We start from the raw sequence: 24,494 nt of genomic DNA, 5'->3' as shown, positions 1-24,494 counted from the left end.
GTAATGAAATATTCATCAATAAAACAAAAAAGAGTTAATATTTGAAGCAAGCTTAGACATTTACAATCAAAAACCAGGATGACATAGATGATAAAGAAAATGTTACCTTCTGGGGTAAAGAAAAGAAGATACTGATACACATTACTGTGCTACTTCATGAACATCTGGCAGTCTGTCACTTAATAGACAACAACATCTTCTCTAAACAGAAGAGACTTGAATTCATCAGGGATTCCTGTAGTACAGTATGTGCTTAACTTAAGTACCTGCTTTCTGTGATTTCCATAGATTACCATATTCATGACACTGTGGAGTGAAAGCATTCTTCTCACTCTCTAACCAGAACATGGAAAAGAAATTAAAACATTGGCAGGCACTTTGTCTCCAGTTTGTTGGACACGTGAGGAAAGGACTTTCCACCCATTTATGCAGATGAAATTCTGTCAGCTAAGCAGCAGCATAAAGAAGATGTCAGCAGAATGGCTATTAACAAATATGTGTCAGGCAAGTAAATATAACTGTATTCAAATGTGTTTAGGAAACAGGAATCCGTATCAGTTGAGCCTTAGTGTTGGAAAAAACTTTTTTCAAGCAAGATTTTTTACTTTCACTGATACCTAAGTAAAAATAATCAGTGCAGTATACACATTTTCATGTGTATCTATATACCATTTATACATATATCTATACATTCAGTTTATGCACTTCTTATATGAATGCTTTAAATCACATTATCACATGGAAAATGCCATTGGTAGATACTTTTACCCACCTTCTCCAAACTGCCTGGTAACTGAGTTGTTGAGACCACTGCTAAAATCATGTTTATTTGGATTTAACCATTCTCTTCTGGGGCTACATGTACTGATGGGATTGACTCCAGCAGTCCTAGAACTGTGTGTTTTCTAGGCCCTTTCAAAGAAGCCTCAGAGATGCCAGCTAGACTATTAAAAGGGAAGAATAAATCTTGTCTTCCAACGATGAGAAAGCATGGATATCCTTGCTGCTATAGTGGTTACCAACGGGCCACTCCATCACAGATACTGCTGACCCAGCAAGGTGAGCATTAAGCTGAGTTTGCCAATTCCACTTGTGCTAAATGAGCTGGGCCGGGCACCAGGAGCACCATAGCCCTGTTTGAGAACTCTGAGGCCAAGGAAGCTGCATTTAAGGTGCCTAAATGACCCATTTGAATCAGTTCAAGGGCTCCTTGAGCAGCTCAACATTTTACCACAGAGCCCACCAATTTATCCCTGTGGCCAGGAGGAGATGAAAAGAGCAATATCTCCATCTGCCTTAGCTTTTCCACTTCCAATCCAGCATCCCCTGGTGGAAATACAGCTCCAGACCCTGCATTACTCATCAATAGCCTATGTGTCCACCAGGGCCATAGAAAGCATTCCCAGACCAGTCAGTATTGCCCACCAGATTCATGCTCTCAGGGGAATGGGAGACTGAACAGAGAGGGCAACCTCCTCTTCCAGACTCTGGAGAAATTGAGATTCTGGAAGCCACTCTACAAGGCTTTCAGTACATTCAGTAAAATAACAAATGCTTCCCCTGTGTGCAAAGAAAGTGCATTTCCACCATTGCTGTATGTGTTTCAGCTGCAAATTTGCCTGTCAAGTACTTTCTGCTAGCAATCAAACCTTCCAAAAGAGGTAAGAGCCTACACTTTTCCCATCTGCTGGATCCTTTGCAGATTTTTGTTTTGATTTTTGTTTATCCTGTCTTTTTGTTTTGATTATTTTTTTTTTTTTTGCATGGAAGCTCCAGACTTATTACCAAATGTCTATACTGTAAACAGCATATAATTTAAATATATCTAGAAATAAACTCCAGTTTTCCCTGGTAGACTACACACTGCATAACTATACATATATTATTGAACTAATAGATTACTTAAATGCAAATCACTGCTAATAATTCCTATCTAAGCCTTCTTCCACTTCAGATTCATTGTAATCCATCTCTTATGGCAGATGAACTACAACACTTATCCTCCTCCTGCACAGACTACAATACTTTCCCTCATTCATCTCTCACACATGTAATCCTTCCATCTCTACTTCACACAATCCTAATTTAAATGTAAAGTATTCAGTGCAGACAAAAGAGCTCTAGTCAACTCTTGCAGTTATGACCAAGGAGCCTACTGCTGCCTTTTAGTCCTCATATTCAGTAACACAATGCCTTTCATCATCACCTCAATATCCTAAACTCACTAAATCTCATGCTAAGAGTCATAATACAAATAGTTCTAGCATTAATAGCAAGTACTTCTACCCTCAATAGTCAAACCTCCCACTTCAGTTGGTGAGAGGAAGGATGAGACAATGCTGAATAATCTCCTATGAAGAGTTTGGATATTCTGGTTTGATTAAGGCCTTTAAGCAGTTTTGAAAATGTGACAAAGCAACACATAACATATGACATTAAAAAAAAAGAATATAGCTAGATGAAAAAATTTGAATGGTGCAGTAAAGGAAAGTGATAATAATTTTTATAATTTCAAGCTATTAAAATTTTTAAACAGATCTGAAAGGAAATAAGTAATTGCTAAACACTTTAAAATTAATGTTACATCAAACTTATGAATCAAATACAAATAAGACATTACAAAAGAGAGCTTCACTAAACTGATATAACTGCTTCTTATATCACCATCAAGTAGTGAGGAGACACCAATATGTAGGTACTAAAGTAACAGACACTATATAAAACCCAAATGTATAAAACAGGGAGAGTCCTCATTAGAGTCCAAGTCCCCCACAGCGCCTCTCTTGCATATTTATCTGTCTTTTTAACAGCTAAAGTATCTAAAGTATCATTATATTCTGAATATGGCATTACAATGGTCATATATTCTAAAATGCTAATTTAATTAGATTTTCACTCAAGTCAATCAGAGAAAGAATTTGATTTTTAAAAATCTAACATGCAAATCATTAGAAATACAGATTACAGGCATCCATCACTGTACTTTAAAAAAACTATCTTGTTTTAAATTACTGTAATAGCTTTAAAATGAGTTCTGTTCATCTTGGTACTGCAAGACTTCACTGATTTGTATGCACAGTTAGGCTCAGAAGAATATGCATTCAGCCTGGCCTGCTATTAAGCAGAACCACAATCACATATTGCTTGAATAGACCATTCCCTTTTTCACCGCTCGTGTGCTCCTTGCAGATAAACAAAGGAGGCAGATAAACTTTACCTATCACTTTGCTCTGTGTACTCACTGTGGCTACTTGGCAGGTCAAACAGGTGACATGGCACAGGCAACCCAATAAATGCAAAGGAACTCCAGTGCTGATCCTGCAGAGCTTCTCCATGCGGCGCAGGGATTTACACTGGCTGAGCCTGGGCCCCCGTGCAGTGACTGGGGAACCAGCACCATGTCCCACTGGCTGCCCACAGCCAAGCCACCCTTCTTGGGCATGCACTCCTGGCTTCATCCCTGGAGCTGCACAGCTCCCATGAAGTGAGACAGAGCACACAGTGGACACATCTTTTGTGCTGCTTGAATAAACTGTCTTGTCTCCAGCCATTCTGCACTCAGTTCCAGAAAATAACCACAGGATAACCTCTTCACAAGTGAGTGATCCTGCAAGCCCTACAGAGCATTGCTACTGAAAAATGTGCCATATTTAAAAATCTCATCCTCATTTAAATCGTGAAAAAAATTATTTTTATTTCTTCACATAATTCAACTTGTTAAAATTATGCCAGGTATTTATAGTGATTCAATCTACAGTTCAAAAACAAATCATCTGTGGCCATTTTGACCATTAAGACAGAGAGGGAAACAAAATTTTCTACTTAGTGCAGCTTCTCTACATTAATGCTGTCTACCACAGCAGTGCTGCTCTAAAGGTCACAGATGACATAATTTATGTTATTATAGATAATCCATGTCATCTGTCTGCCTGACTCTTTTTCTCCATATTTTTAGAGGTGCTGTGTATTTCAATGGATAAAGCTCCTAGGAGAGCTTCAGTCTGAGCAGCTTACAAAGGCAGGGGCAGGCACCACACAGGAGAGAATCGCTGCTTCTCCTTGGGAAGGCTGGGCCATTTCTTGCCTCCAGAGAACACTCATGAGCATAAGTCTGTTCCCAAATATGCAGCCCTTCTGGTGCAGAGCACTCCAACAAGCCATGACACCACTGCAGGGCAAACTGCAATTTGCTGCAGTGGTAGCAGTGATGAGAAGTGGAGGAGATTTTTGTTGCCAGGTGATTTGTATGAATGAACGAGCCCAGGCTCCAAATGCCGTTTGGTAGTGGGACTTGCAGGGTGGTGCATCCTGACTGCAGCAACTGTTCAGTTGTCCTGATTCTGTGTACAGCAGCCTGGTAAGAACTCAGGGGTGTACATCTCAATCCCTTCCAGATGCTGAGCAAGGAGGGTCACTGCAGCTGTGGTTACTGAGGGGGTGCTAGTTCTGGCTTTATAAAATCCTCTCTAATAACTGATGGCCACTTTGTACTCATACCCTTTCTGCCCTTAGGACATCAGGATTGACATTTTCACTTGCCCACATGACTCAGTGCATGTGATCTGGTCTGCTCCCACACTGCTGGTGAGGTACAAGCCTCCTTGGAGGGGCTGTGCCCCGTGTGTGCCTCACACCCTGCCCTGCCTTGTGCAATGGAATGGCCTCAGCATTTACACACTGCAGTGCTGCACCGTGGGGTATTCTGTACAGCTCCTTTATGCAGGAGAAGACTCCAGCAAATCACAGCAGTTGTATTCATAGCATGCTTTTGTTTAGTAATCACCTCAGGAGACTGTACAGATCTGGAACGTGTGGAAAGGTATTGTGAGATGGTTTATGAATCCCACTAATCTTCAAACTGACATTTTTCAGGTGTGGGTCTGTCCTGCATGGTTTTTACTTTTTAGGAGCTAGGTAATAGCCTTTAGGAGGTCAGCAATTATCCCAGTGCTCCAGGAGTCAAATGCAATTTCATCTCATTTTATTTCATTTTAGATTTATTGCCTTGGTCATTTCAAGCAGATAGATGAGAATGTAATCATGATCAGCTACAGCTTTTGCTGTTCTGTTTCTGCACCTATACAGCTGTGGCAGTGATCCCAGCCAGCTCCATTAGTTCCTCTTTGCTGATACTGTTGGCATTCATCAACCACAGTTTTGATATCAAATTGCATTTTATTCCACTGGTATCCACACCAAGAGATGCTCAAAAGATACTGAGGTAGCTACAGTCTGTAATTCTTACATCTAATACATTTGCAAATATATTAATATTGCGTCAGAAACTGTAAAGTCTTTTTTAAGATGGAATTTACATTACCACCTGCAGGTCTGTGTAATGCCTTGTTAAATTGCTAAAAGACTATGCATATGAACAGCTTCCCATCTTCTCTACAGCTGGCTGGCTGCCCATCTGACCTGTGGCTCTGCAAAACCTCAGCAGTGAGACATGCTCTCCTTACTTTCACTTCCCTTAATGCCTTTTCTCTGAGTGCTGAGGACATTCTATCAATCAAGTGCCCTCCTGGCTGCATCGCTGGGTCCATTTCCAGCTTTTCTTTGCCTAGAAGACTTCCAGACCTTTAAAACACCATGTAAATACTTTGCTACAGAGGCTCTTACAGAGTGCTACCTAGTTCAGCTGTTTTCTGACTTTTTGTCTGTAACTTTTATTAATTGTTTGCCCCAATTTTGTCACATGCTTCTTTTATTCATGCACTTCATTTAGTTAAAAGCAGAGTATTTGTGAGTTATCTATACTTTTTGGTATTTAAATTTGTTCAGGTTTTTTTTTTTTTTTGTAATCAACATTGTCCTGCTGGTATTTTGATTGTTTCTATCATGTAATTTTTTGACTGTTTCTATGCTGTACATTTTTGTAAGCAGTTTTAGACTCCCAGAAAATGCCAACAAAGTCTCTGTTGTCTAGTATTTACTGATGTTTTAACTATCCAGCTGGCATTCAAACTCTTCTCTTCTTTAGTGCTGCTGCTCTTAGTTTAAAGTTCATGCTTCTGCAAACAGCACTGAAAGTTTATTTTTGATCTTCTGTAGTGCAGCAAAGCCAGATATGAGTAAAGTTGTATTTTCTGAGTCAGTTTGTTTTCCTGATGTGGTTAATTTTTCCTTTTTGCTACTGCAAGCAAGCTTTGGCAAAACACTCTTCTTGCCAATACAAAAAATCCCATATATGAGACAATTACCAGATTTCTCTTCTCTGCTTTGTGCTAATGCATTTGTGTTTGCACAAAATTTTTCCTTGTCTATGCAAACCTTTTCTGGGCAGTTAAGGGCTTGTCTCTACTCCACTGGTGGCCTCAGCTTGTGCCCAGGAGCCCTGCATTGCTGCTGTGCTGCTGCCTGAGCTCTGCACTCATGGTTTAGCTCAGACCAGAGCACACCTTTGACATGAATCTCTTCTTTGTCCCCACACACTGCACCTCACATCTTACAGCAGCAGCTGCAGAGAGCACAAACTGCATTTTATTTTGGATGAAATGAAACCTGAGTGAGTGTGTGTGCTCCACGGATGCAGCTGCAATGAGCTCCAGCTGCTAATGGGCATTTAGCCCATGAGAGCAGACAAGAGCTCGAAGTCAGTAAGAAAACCTGGGATGCACATGGTGTGGAGTCTGCAGCATCAACCACTTCACTCTGCAACCCTGCTCTTACCTGGCCTGTCTGTCTGCACCACTCCTTAATGCAAACAGAACCTCTGGGTGCTCTCATCTGAACCACTGCAACTTTGTCCCACCTACAAACTGAATTCAGCCTCTGGGATGCAAAGAACTCATGGGTTAGCTGCTTTATATCATTGGGAAAGACAGGGACTTACCATTTTTTCAAACTATCCACACTTGGGTAACACTAGTCACACCATACAAAAATATGTGTATTAGTCACACATTTATATCATTTCATTACATCCTATTATATCTTAAGATATTTCTGGAGATTTTCTAAAAATTCTGACTGCTTTTCTTGGTTTTGCAGCCTTAGGCTGTTAGAGCTTTTTTCTGAGTGCAATTTTCACTAACATCTAATAGAGCTCATTTCTGTGTCCATCTGTCCATCTTTCATGCCCAGTCACATACTGCCATTATCGGTCTTTTTTTTTTTTCCCTTCAGAGTCTTTTGCAAGATCCTCTCTATACCCACAGTAGTAAATCAGTGTCTGGGAATGTTCCTGGGCACAAGGATGTTTTCATCTATCCTAACAAAGCGTTACAGCATTTTTTGCCTGCTTTTGGCCTGTGCTGACTATCAGCGTCCCAGGCAATTCCTGGAGAGCCCTTGGAAGTCAGCATGCTCCAGGAGCCATTCCCAGCAGGCAGCCTGCCTGCAGCCAACCTGCTTTGGAGACTAACAGCTTCTGATCATCGGCACAGGCTGCTTGGTGCCAGCTGGCCTGAGCACCTAGGAATATTCCCGGGTACATTTAATTTGGAAGTACAGACATTTCTCTCCTTTCTGAAGTTAGGTGCCTATAGGAATCGAATCACTTCTGATGTCAGTGCCCAGGCAGAATGAAGTAAAACAGTGTAACATCCAACTAGCTTCAAAAAATGCTATTCTCTGTCATAAGGGACTCCCTGGAACTAGAGAGACAAAGCTTAATGCTAACCATAAAAGGTGTAATGGTATGGCATTATTTATCCCTGCATTTTTTAACATTTAAGAACACCTCTTTTTTCTCTCTTTTTTTCTTTTTTTTTTCCTCCAAAATAGGAGAAGTACAATTAGAGCTTTAAAAAAACAAGAAAATTAACAATGTTCTAGCATGAGACAAAGAATGAGCTGTATCTTCAACCTAGTCTTAAAGCAAATTCCTGCACCAGGAAAAAACAGGTAGTCCATGGCTACTTTACATCACACAGGGTTCCTTTCACACTTTTAAAAATGCTGTTGCAGTCTTAATTAGGAAGCAAAGCAATCTCAGGATGCTAAAGACTTTTCTTTTTGACACTTTACTGATATCAGGGACACTGATACTGACACCAGTATGGACAGATCATAAAGTTATAATATTTTGATTTAATACTCCTAAGTAAAATAATAGCTTTAAAAAGTTACTGTTTATGATTGCTTCCAGCTTGTTTAATATAATTTACCATCAACTGTTTATCCCTTAAGACAACTTTGCTTTAAAGTCTTTAAACATTTCCCCAACAAAAATGAGTAGATTTGAGGGATCCACTGACTCATTTTTTGTAACAATGAAACTGATCTATGTCAAATACTTGGCAGGTCCCGATGACACTACTGAGAGTATGGATCATATTTAAACACCAGCCTAAGCACCCAGTTTCCCTCTTCAAGAATGAGAAACATCTTGAGAATTATAATGTCTTACATTTTTCTGAAAATAATACAAACTGAATATTCACGGAATGAGTCTCGGGAACAGAACTGTGAACTCATTTTCATTTCCTTTCAGTGTTTAATTGGGTTCCTTTAGCTTGCCTCTAAGTGTCTATGTTTCTGTTCTAGAGGACAAAAGAAACCAGATAAAATGGACACTTGTTTCATATTGTCACCTTCCCTAGAAAAGGTTTTATGCCACCTTCATCATTAAAGTATCCCAGCAGTCTCTCTTAAGTAATGAACTCCACCTATCTTGCACATCTCACCTGCTCTCTCATTCTTGTTCTTTGGTATGGATCAGGCTGCTTGGTTTTGGTTAAGATTTTAATGATTTCCTTCCTGTAAAAACAAAAGCAAGTAGCAACACAGACACACTTTTGCACAGAGAAGGTAAAGCTGGAAAAGTGCCTTTTACTGCCAGGGTGAAAGGCAAGGGCATTACCTGAGTCTGAGGTCCTGTGAGAGCTTGTCCCACAGTCGTGTGCATGCCCCAAAGCCAATCCAGCCACCTTACACAGCACTGTTATAAAAGTGTGCTGCTGAAAATCCAGCGAGCCAAGGAGTGAATGCAGGGAGTCATGGAGTGTAGCCTTCCCTGGGATTTCAGCACAGAAGGTGCAAAGGATCTTTTTACTGACAGTGCTGAGGAAAAAAGCCAAGCATTGTTTGCTGTTCTGTGCCTGGATGGCTCATCTGGGGCTTCCACACCACACCACCACCACCACCACTCCTCACTGCCAGCACATGCAGGGAGCCAGGGAAAAAATGAAAAAAAAAATAGAAATGGAGGCAACAAAGGAGGTCAGTGCTTCACCTGAGATGGAAGATAGATCTTTTCTTCAGTGAGTGCTGAACCTCGCAGCTGAACTGCTCTGTTGGAAAATGCTGGAAATCCAGCCTAGAAAATGGAGGGAGGTTGGCCTGGTGCACTCACACCAACTTGAGTCTCTGAGCAGACATGCTGCAGCATTTTAAACAAGCTGGAGATTTCCAGAAGATAATTACAACTGCTGCTACCTCATACTCTCCATTCTTTTACCTCTTAGTAGAAGGTAAATCACAGTAATAATAAATCCTTCTATAGAAATGCAAAGCAGAACTAAGAATGAAATTGATGGCACAATTTTAATTTACCACTTTCATTGCTGTTAATTTATACACAAACACTCTGCCATAAGTTCCCCCTGGAAAATAATCCAACTCCTTTCAAGCATCCCCCATGAAGACTAGATACAGACACTGAGTTTCATGCTGTATTTTAGTATGCCTTAAAAGATTTCCTATTTTTTTCAACTTGGAGAGAAGAACATGCTCCTGTAGAAAGACAAAGCACAGCACGTTTCAACCTTTATTTGAAGTTCCTGATTGCTGTGATAAGGGTTGAAGAATAATTTAAGATATATCAGCTATAATAGATCACAGGAAAAAATTTCCAACGGCCTTTAAAAAGTCTTACTGTTCTTATGCATATAAAGCCATCTGGGGCACAAACAAAGTTGAACTTTCTGGCTGAGCTCACTTCTCAGCTTAGTTCCAGTGTAGATCACTAAGCCACATATTATATTTTAAAAATTCCTCAAGAACTTGGGCCCAGATAAACACCACAACATAAAATTTTCATGGCTATCCTGCCTGTTTCATGGCACAGGTCCACACATGGCCAGGACCTGGCCATGAGGATTATCCACTGCAGGGTTCATGGTTTGGGGCAGAGTTTATGCTGCAGAGAATCCCCTAGATGGGCACAGGGTGGCAAGTAGGGCATGGAGGGCCAGGAACAGCCACTGTGGAGCTATTGTGGCAGAGAAAACCTGGGAATATTTTGAACTTCTTTGCAACTATTTCTTAGAAAGTGAAAGACTATGGGAAAAGCTCAAATGTCTCAAACTCAGCTTATTTTGGAGGGGAAAAATCCCCATAGCCTCAATTTCTTTGTAGTTTTTTTTACTTTATTATGCTTGTATAATACCCTCAAATATACCATTAAAACTTTACAACCCTTTTCCAACAGCATTTGGGGTGTGGTCTCAAAAGAAGCATGTATATGAGCTGCAAGACAGGAAGAAAATTAAAGTACCCTTATTGGACTGAGGCAGAGACACTACAGGGTGTATGAGCTCAGATTTTGATGTATCCACCACTACCCATGCAATTCTTGAGTCTCCAAGTCTCACTGCAATTGCTTTATGGAATTGTCTTGTACGGGGCTGATAACACTGTACAACCTCTCAACGCTCGAAACTGAAAGCAAGTTGTGTTGTGGCATGGTCCCTTTCACAGCAGCAACTGTGCATATCCTGGCTAATGCTCATGGTCAGGGACTGCATCCCTTGTGCTGGAGAATCCCAAGGGCAGCTCACCCAGTCAGACACTTTACACTGAGCCCTTTATCTTTGGATGAGCTGGGGATGGTATTTGGAGAGCTAGACTCTTACAACAGACTGTGTTAAGATTTCACCTAAATACATCTCAATAAATGCTCGATTCTGCACTAAAAATTATATTCCCAGTGTGTGCTGAATTATGAGCCAGTACTCAAAATAGTGGTCAAAATCAGAGGCGTGCCCTCCCAAACTGCCATTTAGGAACTGGGCAACTAAAGACACAGTCTGGATGGAGAGAAACTGGTTTTTTAAATGAAGACAGAGAGGCAGACTTTCAAGCTTTTCAGACTGCATTTTGATCAGTGAAATGTTGTTATAAATACCTTTGCAAACTATTCATACTACGTAGACAAAAATAACTCAGCAATAAACAACAGAGAAATAAATTAGGTCTTGTGGAAAAATGTAAATACTGTTTTTCCTCCATCTGCTTTATCCTGGTAAATAAGTCCAAAATCCAGCAGCAGGCACAAGAGCCCACCCACAGACCAGGAACTGAAGGTCAAAACCAAGCTATGACAGAGTTGATAAGAAAATGGCTGCAGTCTATCAAATGAAAGATGATGACATTGTTGTGAAGAAAGAGAGGGAGCTCTGAAGTGTGAGGCATTTATTAGCCCTGTTTTGCACCAACCAAAACAGCCCTGAGGCTGTGCTCCTTTGGGTGCTCCTTAGGAAACAGTGATTACAAAAAGGCACACTCATGCTACAGTCACCAAAGGATTTTGGGTTGCTTCTGTTTTAATTGGTAACTTTAGAAGCTTCAAAATATCATTTTTCCTAATGGAAATGGTACCTGAGCTGTTTACAGTTTGGTGATACATTTTTAGTAAAAGAGAAAATATAGATATGCTTGTGCTTATAGAGCTTTCTGTGTTTACAATAGGTCTTCTGGTTGTCAATTTACAAATGGAAAATTTTGAAATGACATTTCAAAATGTCAGAAGCGCTCAGCATTTAAAAGAAGGCTCAGTAAAGGCAAGGAAAAATTGCTGGAGAGACTAGATTAGACTTCTGGTTTGCAGTTGGAAAACATGCCTTTTGGCATACATTTAGTATTATTATTAGTTGCAGTAGTGGTAGTAGTAATAAATATTCAGAAAATATTAAGTAATGATTAGCATTTAGGATAAAATGCCCTATGCTGTAATGATGGTTAATATAAATAAATACAATTATAGTTCATAGGTTCTAGACTTAAACTACTTTAAACCCCACTGCAAGACCTTGTCCTGGCTGATCTAAAAAAACCCCCTGTATTTCAGTGATATGTGTCTGCATTTCTCATGAATCCAGACATAATATATAAAGCAAGGTATTTTATGGCTTTTATATAAATAAATCATCAACTGGAAAAATACAACATAGTAATAGAAAGGAATGTATTAATTATTCCAAACAGTCAAACCAGAAAGACACAAAATGATTAAAGAAAGAACAGATACATAATGTGACATATCCTGACCAATATATGGGTTATATACTGACTTACTTACACTGGATAGTTCCAAGTGTGGAAATCAAAAACACAGCCATGGCATAAAATATAAAAGGAGCTATTTCATTAAAACTTGTCTGCTGAGTTGAATGAAGGGCAAACAAGGTCTTACCTGTCTGAGGATTAGACCCACCTTCTTAATAATAGCTAGGGAAGGTGCTCTTAAACATCCACCATCACAGCACACAAGTTCAATCAGCCTGAATGAGATCCCAAGAAATCAATAAAATTCTTGCCAGGCCACTTCAAACTATTACAGAGCCCCAGTGTGGAGTAACAGATTACAGGCTGGCTGTAATTTTTCCCTGGAACAACCCAAACGCAGTTCTTGGGCCTTAATGAGTTTTGTTCAGCATGAATAGGTCAGCTGAGTGCAGAAATCTTTTTTCTCAACTTCTCCATGTAGAAATGGTGTGCCACCAGCCCCATTCAGGTACTGGGGACAGTTGTCCTGTGCCAACGTGTGACGCGTGGACAATGGAACAGAAAGACATTTTTAGTCCATTTGTCCATAAAAAACTCAGGAAGTACAGCTTTGACTGTTGACACCCATTGACTAAGACACCCATGTGGTTGAATCAAAACTGCACAAGACGACAGAAAAACCTTCAAGGGCTTTCCATAGCAATAAAAATAAAGTAAATGGGAAAGGTCACAATCATGTTCCTTAAGTCTGATCTTATTCTTTAAATAAAAAGACATTTCAATTGCGTACTGTTAGATACTTACAGCTCCAGTGACTCACAGTAAGTCACCGTCTGAACACTTTATAAGGATCCAGTTGCTTCCATAGGTAGCCCCTATTGTACAGCTGTAATGTTGGAAAGGGTCAGGGTCAAGCTTGTGCAGACAGGAGAAGTCTGCAAGTCCAGCACATAGTCCTGGCAACCCAGAACTTCTCCCAGCAGTATTTCCATTAGACTCTCTGCATTGAAGCTTTACAAGTTCTCTCCACCTTTAATGTCAGCAGCACAGCAGGAAACCACCATCATTTCTACAAAAAAACTTTTCTTCCAATCAGGATAATTTTTCTCCTACTTTTCCTGAACACTTTTTCCCACCCCTCCTAATTTAACTCATCAGTCTCAGTTGAGTTTTCACTCTACATCAGAAAATCCCCCTTTCTTCACTGATTGAAAACGTCAAATGTTTATACATCACTGAGTTCTCCACCTCTTATGTTTACAGGACACTTTAGGACTTTTAGCTTCTTTAGCCTCTCCCCATAAATAACTCCTCTATACTTCTCATATGTATGTGCATGCCACTACACTTGAGGCTATTCTTATGGGCCAAATCTGTTCCTAAGAAAATTAAAAGATGTTCTTGCTAACTTCCTCTCAAAACTAGCATAAAAATAAAAGAGTTCTTGGAAAACAGGCTGAAAATTAATTCTAAGTCTGCTGTCTATGACCAATACCACCTACTTAATTTTGCACTTTTCTTGCATGGACATTGTGGGCCACAGAGTACCTTGCTATCCAAATAAACAGCTTTCTTAGATGAGAATATTAAAGGGAAAATGAATCTCTCAGAACGTAAAAGTCCAAGTCTTTTCTTGCACATCAATATGTGTGGCTGTGACTAGTACCATAAACAACATGGGGACACATAAATAAAAGCAGGTTTTACTAATAATAGCTGCCTATAGATACAGAAGGGGCCTTTCTGATTGCACAGATATTTCTAAGCCATCTGGATGTCTGTAGGATACAGCAACTCCGTGAGACTGTACCCCATGTAATACCAAGATTTTACCAGGGCTTAATGAACTAAAGATGGTTAGAAGTGCTGCTTAGAAATACACAATGTTGTTAATAACTGTCTTCTCTCACTAGGGGTAGATTCTAGAGGAAGACTTTTGTATCATCAGGTTCTCAGACTAGTAATTATAGCTTACATTTTGAAAGCCACAACCTTGCTTTCATGAATGCAATTTGCATCGAAATCTGCACTTACGAAATCAGGGAGAAGAATCTTGCACACATAAATTAATTGCCAACCCATTTTCTAGTGCTTGAACTGCAGACAATTAGCTATCAATCATTACTGACCTGGGCTTTACTCAGTGGGGACACAAAGAGTAAGGCTCTGCAACCAATACCAATCCCACAAATACTGCAGCATCCTAAACATCCCCAAAATCTGTCTTTACCTGACAAAGAAAATACTCTTCAGTAGGAAAAGCTGGTACAGAACTGAAGGTTGGAGAAAGAGGGAGGAGAGGGAGAGGAAAAGAGACCAATTGGCTCTCAATTAATATGAAAAAGCTGATCTCTGCCATTGAGGAAAATTCTTGCACCAGCAAGTGCTGACTGATTGTGATGAGGAATGCTTTATCACCCAGATCCAGACACTCTTTCACATGGTGATTATTATTCCTGTCATGACCCTCTGGTCATCAAGCCACAGTGTCTTTTGTCACGAAACAACTATCCAATAAGGAATAATCTAGGAATAAGCCTGTAGCATAATATCTCCTGCCTGCTTATACACACAGCAGGAGGAAGAAAATCTTCTTCCTGTGAGTTATTACCTGCTCTAATCCACTTTGGAAAATAGCAGTATTTCCTTAATTTTGTGAAGCATGCAAACATATATTTCACAAACTACAGCTACATGAATAGCTCAGACCAGAGCTGAAAGCAAATCTTAAAAGCATTCTCAGGTAATAAAAACAGTCCAGCATCACCATCAAATCCACAGCAGCACAGAAACTATCAAATATTCACATTAAACTTTATAAGAACACTCAAAGACTAAATTGCATGCCAACTTGCCTCCATGTTTAATTTCATGTTGTCTTCTATAAGGTTGATGTCTGGCCTAATTCCTGATGCCATTCTTGGAGCAACACCTTTGACAAACAGAGACAGCACATGTACAAAACCCCAACAAATACCATATACTACCTAAAACATTAGACCTTTTATATTAACATTGCCATCACCCATATTAATATTATCCAACTAAAATCCGCTTTAGAACTTATTTAACCTCTTCAATACACTATTTCTCTGGTTTTTCCTATTCAGTTCCTTGAGAAAGGGGCTACTCCTCTGCAGTCAGACAGTGTACACCACTCTGAAAGCATCCAGGGAAGAAGGGCTGGGAACCCTGCTCTGGGAGCAGAATGAGGAACCATTTCTGGCCACACAAGCCAGTTCTTTTTATGTCTTTTCTGTCTCTAGTGCCTATGTAGATCACCTAACACAATGGCTGTTTTGAATGGTTTTATCCAGCCTGCAAACTAACCCTAAGTAACAAATACAACAATATATATATACAACTGTACAGAATAAAAAATTAATGGTGTTAGAGAAGGATGATGCACAGAGACATTATGTGTGACACTGGGGAGGAAGTGGGGGTAAGTGTGCATGGTTAATATGAAAAGATGTCAAAAAAAATGAAGCATAATAATAGTGCAATTTATCCTTGCTAAACGTACTGCACTGTGCTATAATTAAATATGAAAACCTAAATTTATCTCTATGTTCGGCTGTCATTAACTTAACAGGGAGTGCACATGTTCTAATCTAATGGCTGATTTTTTTCTCCATGTGCAGCATATTAAAATGTATATTAGCCTCAAGGTGCATAAACACAAAATAATAGACCAAAGGTTTTGGCCTGTGGAGAAAAAAAATCCATGCTCAAAGGCCATCAAGTAGCTGGTGATGCAGGGGAGACACTCACTTAGCCTCATTAAGCCGAAGCTCTCTTTTGCTTGTCTTTTGTTCTGCATGACAGCAGCCTCTTTGTTGTATAATAATTCATTCCAAGTTCGTTCCAAGCTACCGAAACTGGTGAACTGTGGCCATTTTAATGAGCAGTATTGGTGGTATGCATAATCTGGAAGCCACGTGGACCAGGCAATCACAGAGCACTGCAGCCAGCAAAATGAGATACTGTCGAAATCACAAATTTGTCAAGTTGTTTTTGGACAGGGTATTATAATAAGCACTAAAATATGCATCTTATTACTCTGCATCTGCCAGTCAAAGATCACTGTAATGAATGCATGCTGCAGGGTATGACCAGGCCGTTTCCCTAAGTAAAACAAACTGCAGAGTACAAAAAAAGAATTATGTATTTTTGGCAGTGCCTGGATTTTTTTTTAATCCTTTTGCATCAGGAGTTGGATTTTCCTGGCTTGATGTCCACTGCCAGCAGTGAATGCACTAAAACTGCTACAGCCAAGGAGTTAGTGTGAAATACACGGTTTTCTTAATAGCCACATTTACTGCCTGTGCATCTGAAACTTTAAACTCCATGCTCAAAGCAAATTTAGCATACAGTACATATAAACCCCCCAGAGATTAAAGTATTTAAAATACACTTTAATAATCCTAGCTCCTTTTGTTTCATACATTTCTACTGCAAATGGCTTCACCGTTAGGGAAGATACATTTTACGTAACCTGCTCTCTCTGTGAGAAACAGCACTGTAGGTAATCACAACATAAACTTCCATAATAGAACAATTAGGAAAAAAAAAGATTTTGAAGTGGTCCTTTCTTTTCTACAAATTTGTCAGACTCATAATTGAGCTCAGCTAGAATGGCTGGGAGGTTCACCAATGGCAGCAAAGCTGGTAAAATATGACTTGTGTAGTGGGGTGCAGAGTCTGCTCTGCTGGCTCTCCCCGCAGAGAACCACCAGACTCTCACCTGAAGCAATGCCTGTGGAGGCCTTTCATCATCAGATGAGGAGCTGAAAGGCTAAGCGGGGAGCAGAAGGAAAGGACTTATTTCCTCATCTTCCTGCAGATAATGGTGCAGACATATTTTGGCAGAGCGTTATTTTTGGGCAACCCAACAAGCATTTGCAGCAAGAGTCCCTGAGTGTGCTGATGCGAGTTCCCATAATGTCCTGAAGTAAGAGGTTTCTTGATCAATACTGGCTTATACTTAAAAGGCTTTGTCTGGCTGAAAGCCATATTTAGGGTCCAAGTTTTAGCTAATGGGAAAGAGGATCAAACAGCTCTCTTGGGTTTGTGAGGCCAGGTTGGTAGCAGGGGGAGCTACTGGAAAGGCTTTTGTGAGAAGCTGTTAGAAGGTTCCCCGTGTCTGATAGAGCCAAGGCCAGCCAGTGATGGACTCATGGCTGGCCATAAGTGAGCCAGTCAGGAATTACAGTAATGCCTCTCTGATAACACATTTAAGAAGGAAAGAAAAATTATTGCACAGAGGTAATTGCACTTGGAGAAGAGAGGAGGGAGAACATGTGAGGAACGACTGCCAACAAATTAATTTTCCTAAAGAACAAGGAGCACTTCCAAAAATGAAGGGTGAAAACCTCTGCTCAGTGATGGTAGTCAGAGGTCTTGAAGAATCTGAAGGCAGACAAAACTCTATGATGCAGCAGTGGTTCTTGCATGGCTGAGTTCCCAAGGTTTTTTCTCTGCCATACAAAAGACTACTTAGATTTGACTGCAGTACAGTTAGAATTTAGCAGGTTTATACTGTTTGGAAGACTCAGATTTTAGTACCCATAGATAACTTTTAGGAAATGAACATTTTAGTCCAAACAGGAAGTCTGTTCCAATGGGAAGTCCATTCAGAGAAGAAAATCAGAAGGTTGCTAAATTTAAGGTGATGAAATGTCATTGAAGTCATACACTGTGCATATACAGCATCATTCTCTTTCATTTGCCTGATGAATAAAGCCATAAATGTCTATAATGTCTTTTTAACAGATACAATTTAAACATTTTTAGTATAGCACAACCTAAACAGTTGAGAACTACCCACTGAGTTCCTTTGGGGTATTGTAGATTTCTGGAATAAAGATGCTTAAATTATTAGTTTTTGTTATTTTTAATTTTTTTATCATTTAGACATGATTAAACAAATATCACTTGTTCGTAACTCCTGGTGCTGAAAGCAAAGTATGAAACATCCATATATATTCTTTTGCTATAAACCCACACCTACCAGCTGAATGCATGGCAAGATTTTTGTTTAGCTACCTGGCATATATAGCAGCCACTGCATAAGTATGATTTTTACAGCTGACATTAGTGGAAGTTTTTACAGAGACACACTGTACCACTTCTGTGATCACCAGCTGACACAGTGCATTTCTGGGACACAATCACCTCAGCTCTCTGGATTAAGATCAGTGAGCAACTAATAAAAGAGTCCTGTAACAAACAGACAAGGTGAGACAGTGAGACACACAGGGGATCAAATTGCACCTCTGGGGAATACTACACCATGTTCAGATATCTAGTGAGAACAGAGTTATCTTTATTGCTCCTGGTCATTTATGTTCCTGAGAAACTCGTGAACATTATTTTAAAATATAATTCTATTAATTTTGTATTGTAAGGAGACCAGCTGTGCCCTCCCTCTGGTTTATGCAGTCACCCTAATAACTTTGGGTTGTAAGAGTGTGCACTACATCTTAACTGTCTTCCTGACTGCATCAGGCACTTTATCTCAGTCCTAAATTCATTCTGAGGTAAGTGTGCTTTTACAGAAGTTCTTCCTTGAAGGAGTCAGTGAGAAGCACTCTGGTGTCATCCTTACTTTGCCCTTCTCTCATCTCAGCATCAAGATTTGCACACAGAGATTAAACCTGAGACAGGCTGACATATTTTATTCCATGCAAAGGCCACTAAGAGTTGATATTAATGACAGTCACCTGTGCCAAGGTTTCAAGTGTCAGGTCCTCCCACAGGAAAAAACCAAAAAAACCAACCCAAACCCAACTCAATAAACCATCTGAAAAGCAATGAGGAAGGAAGCCCAGAACTCTGGCTTTGGCCACCTTTGTTAGTCTGACACAGCATCTGTGCTAGGACTCTCTTCAGAGCTGTTACAGATAGGTTACCAGGAAAGAATGGTTACAGATAGGTTACCACAGGAAAGAATGAGTAAAATTGGTGGAGCTATGGAAACCTGTGTCACCCAGTGACTGGAAACCAATGAGGCTGGCATTCCTAAGTGGGAATCTCACTCCTGTTATAGGCAGTGTAGTACCACAGGTCACATCCTAGACCATGGCTCCAGCAGCAATTGCTGTGTTAGCAAAAGGGAAAAAGCTACTGAAAAGACTATCAGAAAATAAATACTGCTGGCTCAAAGATGATAAATTTAGGGTCTACATACAAAAATAAATAGATTCTGCAACAATAAAAAACAGAAAAAGAGCACTCAAGTTTCCAAAATATTTTCCAGTGCTGTGGTGCTTCTGATATTTCAAGGGCTATAAATTATCAGAAGTATTAGCTTCATTAATGCAGAAGGATGAACAGATACTAATCAACATGAATCTCTTTTTCAGCCAAAGCATTTTATGTTTGCTATTTAACTGCTTGTTATATTACACTATCTAGCACAGTACTTTCAATAGTCTCTCTGTTTAGGAAGGAAATTATTGTGATAAATATAACACCTGACAGTGATAACTGTTCAGTTTGTCATTTATGTGGTGACTGCATGGCAAGACAACTTCAGTTTGAGGTTAGGAGTACCATTTAGAAGAAGGTATTTATCTTTTAGTTTATTTATCTTTTAGTTTACTCTGGTCATCAAATACTACAATATTTCATGACAAAACTCCACTGTGTCACTCTCCTTTGGCAACACTCTGCAGTCAGGATCTGTTTGATGCTGAAACCAGGATGGACAATGAATTATAAAAAGAATAGTCCACCATTACATAAAAATACAGACATTAACATTCAATATTGCACTGTGAATCTAAACAGATACCATTATGAACATACTTTTCTGGGAACAGAATGGCTCCTAAATCTGTAATTTATTTAAACTGATAGAAGCTCAATGAATTTGTATACAATCAGAAAGCAAATGGTTCTTGATGCTGGTGAAAATAATTCTCCCTCACTTCCTTATTACTAAAATGTCAAATGTCTGACCTTCCTATGCCTGTGATTATATTTGAAAATAACAGTGATCTTGTCATGAAAAGGAGGATGATTCCTGTATATTTTAAAATCTACTGCATCAAAACCACAACATATCAAAATCAGCAGATTAACTTTTTTGTTGTTGTTGTTTTTGAATGCAAGTGTTCATCTGTATTTGCTGCTTAGCTTCTTAAGAGGTCCTACTGAAGAAACTGCATTTCCTCTCATGGTATATACCAACACACACTGGGGCAGATCCTTATATTTATAAGGCAGGATTTTGATTGTCACATTTTACTTCATCTATAACATATACATTCCCACACATTATTTTATCAATGAGAAAATATCAATAGGTTCTTTTCTCTGTTCCAAACAGAGAGTAAGGACATGCTTTTTAGTGAATTCATTTTAGAAAGAGACTCACAAACGTGTTAATGACTTGCTGCCAAGCAAGTTAGATATTTGTGTTTGAATTGAGATGAAACTACAGTACTTAACTAAATTTACTAGGCACAAGTACATGAAATCCAATATTGATAATAATTTATGAAAGTAAGAATACTGATTCCTACAATACTGCAAACTTAGTTTTATGATAACATAATTAGTTACACTAATAACACTGCTTAGGCACAGTCTTGCTAATTAGGATATTATAAATATTAATGATATCAAGTCTTTGTATTTGATTGCCCCTAGTAGGATCATTTATCACGGTATTTCCAGTTACCAGAGTTATATTATTTTTTTTCCTTTTCCCTTGAATGTTCATTCTTGGACAAACAGCCATCCTGAGCTTATGCCTAAAATGTATCAATAGCTTATCAACAATGCAGCCTGCTTAACTTTAAATGCTATTATTTAGTAGGAATGTTACAATGCTATAGTTAAGTGCTAATACAAATACACAATAAATTATATTCTGTATTCTTTTAAATGTCTAACAGAGCCAGCCACACAAGACTACATAGGGCTTTGTTTTTATTCTTTTTCATGTGACCTGTTTCAAGTTAAGATTCCTTTGAATTATTAAATGCTTCCTTAAAGCATATTTTCATGCAACCTTTTCTAAAGTTAATTATCAATGTAGTGACAGGCAAAAAAAGACTAAAAATTACAATTTTTTTTTCCTCATTCAAAAGGACAGGAGAAACATCTTTGACAATGGTTGTCTCTTTAGTAAAATACAAAGGTAAAACAAAGACAGAACACTGAGTGCAGCTTGAAAGAAGAATTACAACAAATCTGTAACATGATTTGGAAATTCTGTGTAGGTTTCCACAGGTGTTAAAGGAAAGAAGTTTAGCTATAACCCTTAGAGCCTGGTTTAACTGCTTAACATAAGTAGATGAAAATGAAACTGCTTATATCTTGGTTTATTTTTAAGCAGTGTATTATCCAGAGCTTTAGGAACAGGATTGTCTTTCCTCCTTGAAGGTAATGTTATAATTTTCAGAGCTCCACAGAGAACAACAACAATATAGGAGTCTCTAATCTCCTGCTAAATCCAATTCCAGTCATCAGCAATGATAAGCAGAGATTTGGAGGCGTTTGACACTCCAAATCCTATTCTTTTGTAATTCTTTACTTTTTACAACATTTTCAACAGTCGTACATCAGATTTTTGGAAGGATAATCAATAGGCATGATGTATAACTGAAATCAGTCTTCAAAGTGATCCCCTCTAGTAACCAGAAACAAAAGCTTGGCCTCCCTGCTGTGCAGGTATTTTGCTTAGAGCAGGAGGCAGCCGGGCATCAGCAGGAAGCCAGTTACACCTCCCTGCCTCTCAGTATGGATCAGCAGGTGCCCTGGTGGAGGGGTGAGCAGGGCTGGGGCAGCTGCAACCCATTGCATCTGTCAAAAATCTCAAAAAATGCTTTTGTATCAGGGAACTACTAGAGCAGAGAGGAAAGACAGTCCAGAGGTTAGGATTTCATGCTGACCGTCATTTACATTCCCATTTCAACACAGACTTTCTAGGTGTGAATGATCTTTCAGAATTTATTAAATAGTCTGGTGTCACCAATCCTCACTTAGAACTTCCCTGTCTTGCAGAGGGTTTGGGAATCAGCACAGATGAAAGACCATGAGATGCTCAGGTATGGTGACTGAAGGACCACTCCTACCTGATCTCATGATGCAGCTAACAGCTGCTCCTGTCTCAGCTGCTCAGAGCCAGAGCAAGAGGGCTTTTGCATGTCTCCTGCACGATGCACCCTGGCTAAAACACCCAGGAGCTTCCGGCACAATATTAGGATCAATCTGAAGTGAGTTGAGTTTCATTAAAACAAACAGTTCCCGAACGTTTTCTAATGCATTTTTAATTTTACATCCTATATTTTTTTAAAGACATGATGTTATGAATCACGTGAAGAGATCATATTTATAGTAAAAACGTTAGCCTGTATCAAGTAATTTCAAGTTTGTCTTCTTAAGCTGCCTACATATTTGTTAATATTCAGAAGGAAAATGACTTGGTGACTAATTGTGACAGCAGCAGTGATTAATCAAGGTAAGTAGCAGAAACTGCATACAATGATTATGGAATTACATTCAAAACAAAGACATAGTGTTACTATACAGGAATGGCAATAAAACAACATACCTTTCCCATCAGATCAGCAATTCTAGGTACTGGTTTTCCTTTCTGATGGCGCATGGTTGCAGGACTCTGTCCATCCCAGTCTTCAAGTTCCTCAATGCTTTTCAGGTAAAGAAGAGCTTGCAGTCCGGTGCAGTAGTCATCAATGACAGTGAAATCTTGATTTTGGATCGCACTGCACACCTACGAAATGCAAGTCAGTTATCAGCTCCATCCTGACAGAGAAGCATATGGAATTAGCAAGCCTTTTGGATTTACTGATTATCAGGTGACCCTTCCTGCAACCCACTGGGCAAGAACTACAAGGATTCAAGATTATTGTCTGATTAATCCTATGTCATGATGTCACCACTGCAGTTCAGGAAAGAAAGGGCTCAATAATACCAGTTATGCCCAGATTCCCCAGCAGCAGCCCTTGGACAAGACCTGAGGGCTGTTCAGAGATAAACCTACAAGCCCAGCCCCAGATGTGCCTGCTGGGGAGCTGCTGCTGAGCATGCCAGCACACTGACAAACCACCACCTGCGCTCAGAGCTTTGCCTGCAGACACTCAGTGGTACCCCCCAGCCTGCACAGGCATAACCAGCTAGGTGCCAGCCTGGCAAATCACAGAGCCACACACTTGCTGAGACTGGAAAGCATCTCTTGAGATCCTGTTATTCAACCTCCAGCTCAGAGAAGGGCCAACTAGAGGAGGTTACCCAACACTGTATCCAGTTAGGATTTGAATATCTCCAACTACACCTCTCTGGGGAACCTGGTTCAACGTTCAATCTCCCTTGCAGCTTTTTTCTTATATTTAAATGGAATTTCCTGTGTTTCAGTTTGTGCCCATTGTTTCTTGCCATTCCACTGGATAGCCCTGAGATGAATCTGGATCCAATGGAAGTGTCTCAGCAAACGGCCCTCATTAAACTGACCTGTTAGTATGGGGTGAGCATTGCCAGGCCCAGAACAGAACAATCCCCTTCTGCCACTCAGTGCAACTGGGAGGCCACTTTATTTTAGATACTTTAGAAACATAAATAGCAATGTAGCTTTATAAACATATAAAGTAGTGATCCCTGACCTGCTTAACATGTACACACAAAACTACAGACAGCAGAAAACAGTCTGACCATTTACATGGGTTCTTCCGGAGCATGTTGGGGTTATCAGCTCAGGCTTAAACCCACAGAGATCCCCAACCACACTAACAACTGAATAAAAAAAATCCCTGACTGTTGTCTGAATACTTCTCATTAGCTAAACTCTAATCAGCCATCAGTGACAAGGTGCAGGGTTGATTGAGTGCCATTAATTATCAGTCCCTGGAAATGCTCTGAAATTCCACATGTGTCAGTGTTTTCAGCCTCTGATTCAGCTTTTATTGTAAAAGCTGAAAGGAATGCTCCTGATAATACCTTGACTCCATGCACACACAGTGAACACAACAATGAAATAGCCACCTACTTTAGAACATGAATTGGTGCACACAGACACGCACAAACACATCCACACTTCTTCAATGTGGAAACACACTTCAGATCATAATTGACATCAACATTTAAAAAGCATTGGAAATACGCTATTGTTTTCCCCATTTCAGAAATGACAAGACATCTTGCAGTCCTGAAGACAGATACACATCATATTGGGAATACCTCATACTACTGCTGAACAAGAGAAAAAAAAGCTATAAAATAAGCACAATAACATTTTCTATGCAGTGCATTTACATTACAAAAAAAATCTGTTTCTCTGGAGAAACAGTGTGGGC

The 24,494-nt window shown here is 39.6% G+C and overlaps 1 protein-coding gene across 2 annotated transcripts in view; it reads right to left on the bottom strand.

The window, feature by feature from the left end:
• The window catches only part of DPYD (dihydropyrimidine dehydrogenase), a 332,287-nt gene that overhangs the window by 21,041 nt on the left and 286,752 nt on the right, over nt 1-24,494 (bottom strand). For both annotated transcript variants that reach the window (XM_036387649.2, XM_036387650.1), the window contains exon 20: nt 22,739-22,918. In XM_036387649.2, the coding sequence (XP_036243542.1) occupies nt 22,739-22,918 (180 nt within the window). The remainder of the gene's footprint in view (nt 1-22,738; nt 22,919-24,494) is intronic.

The sequence above is a fragment of the Molothrus ater genome, chromosome 9 (genome assembly GCF_012460135.2).
Source record: "Molothrus ater isolate BHLD 08-10-18 breed brown headed cowbird chromosome 9, BPBGC_Mater_1.1, whole genome shotgun sequence".
Taxonomy (NCBI): domain Eukaryota; kingdom Metazoa; phylum Chordata; class Aves; order Passeriformes; family Icteridae; genus Molothrus; species Molothrus ater.
This window is presented reverse-complemented; position numbering and strand designations above follow the sequence as displayed.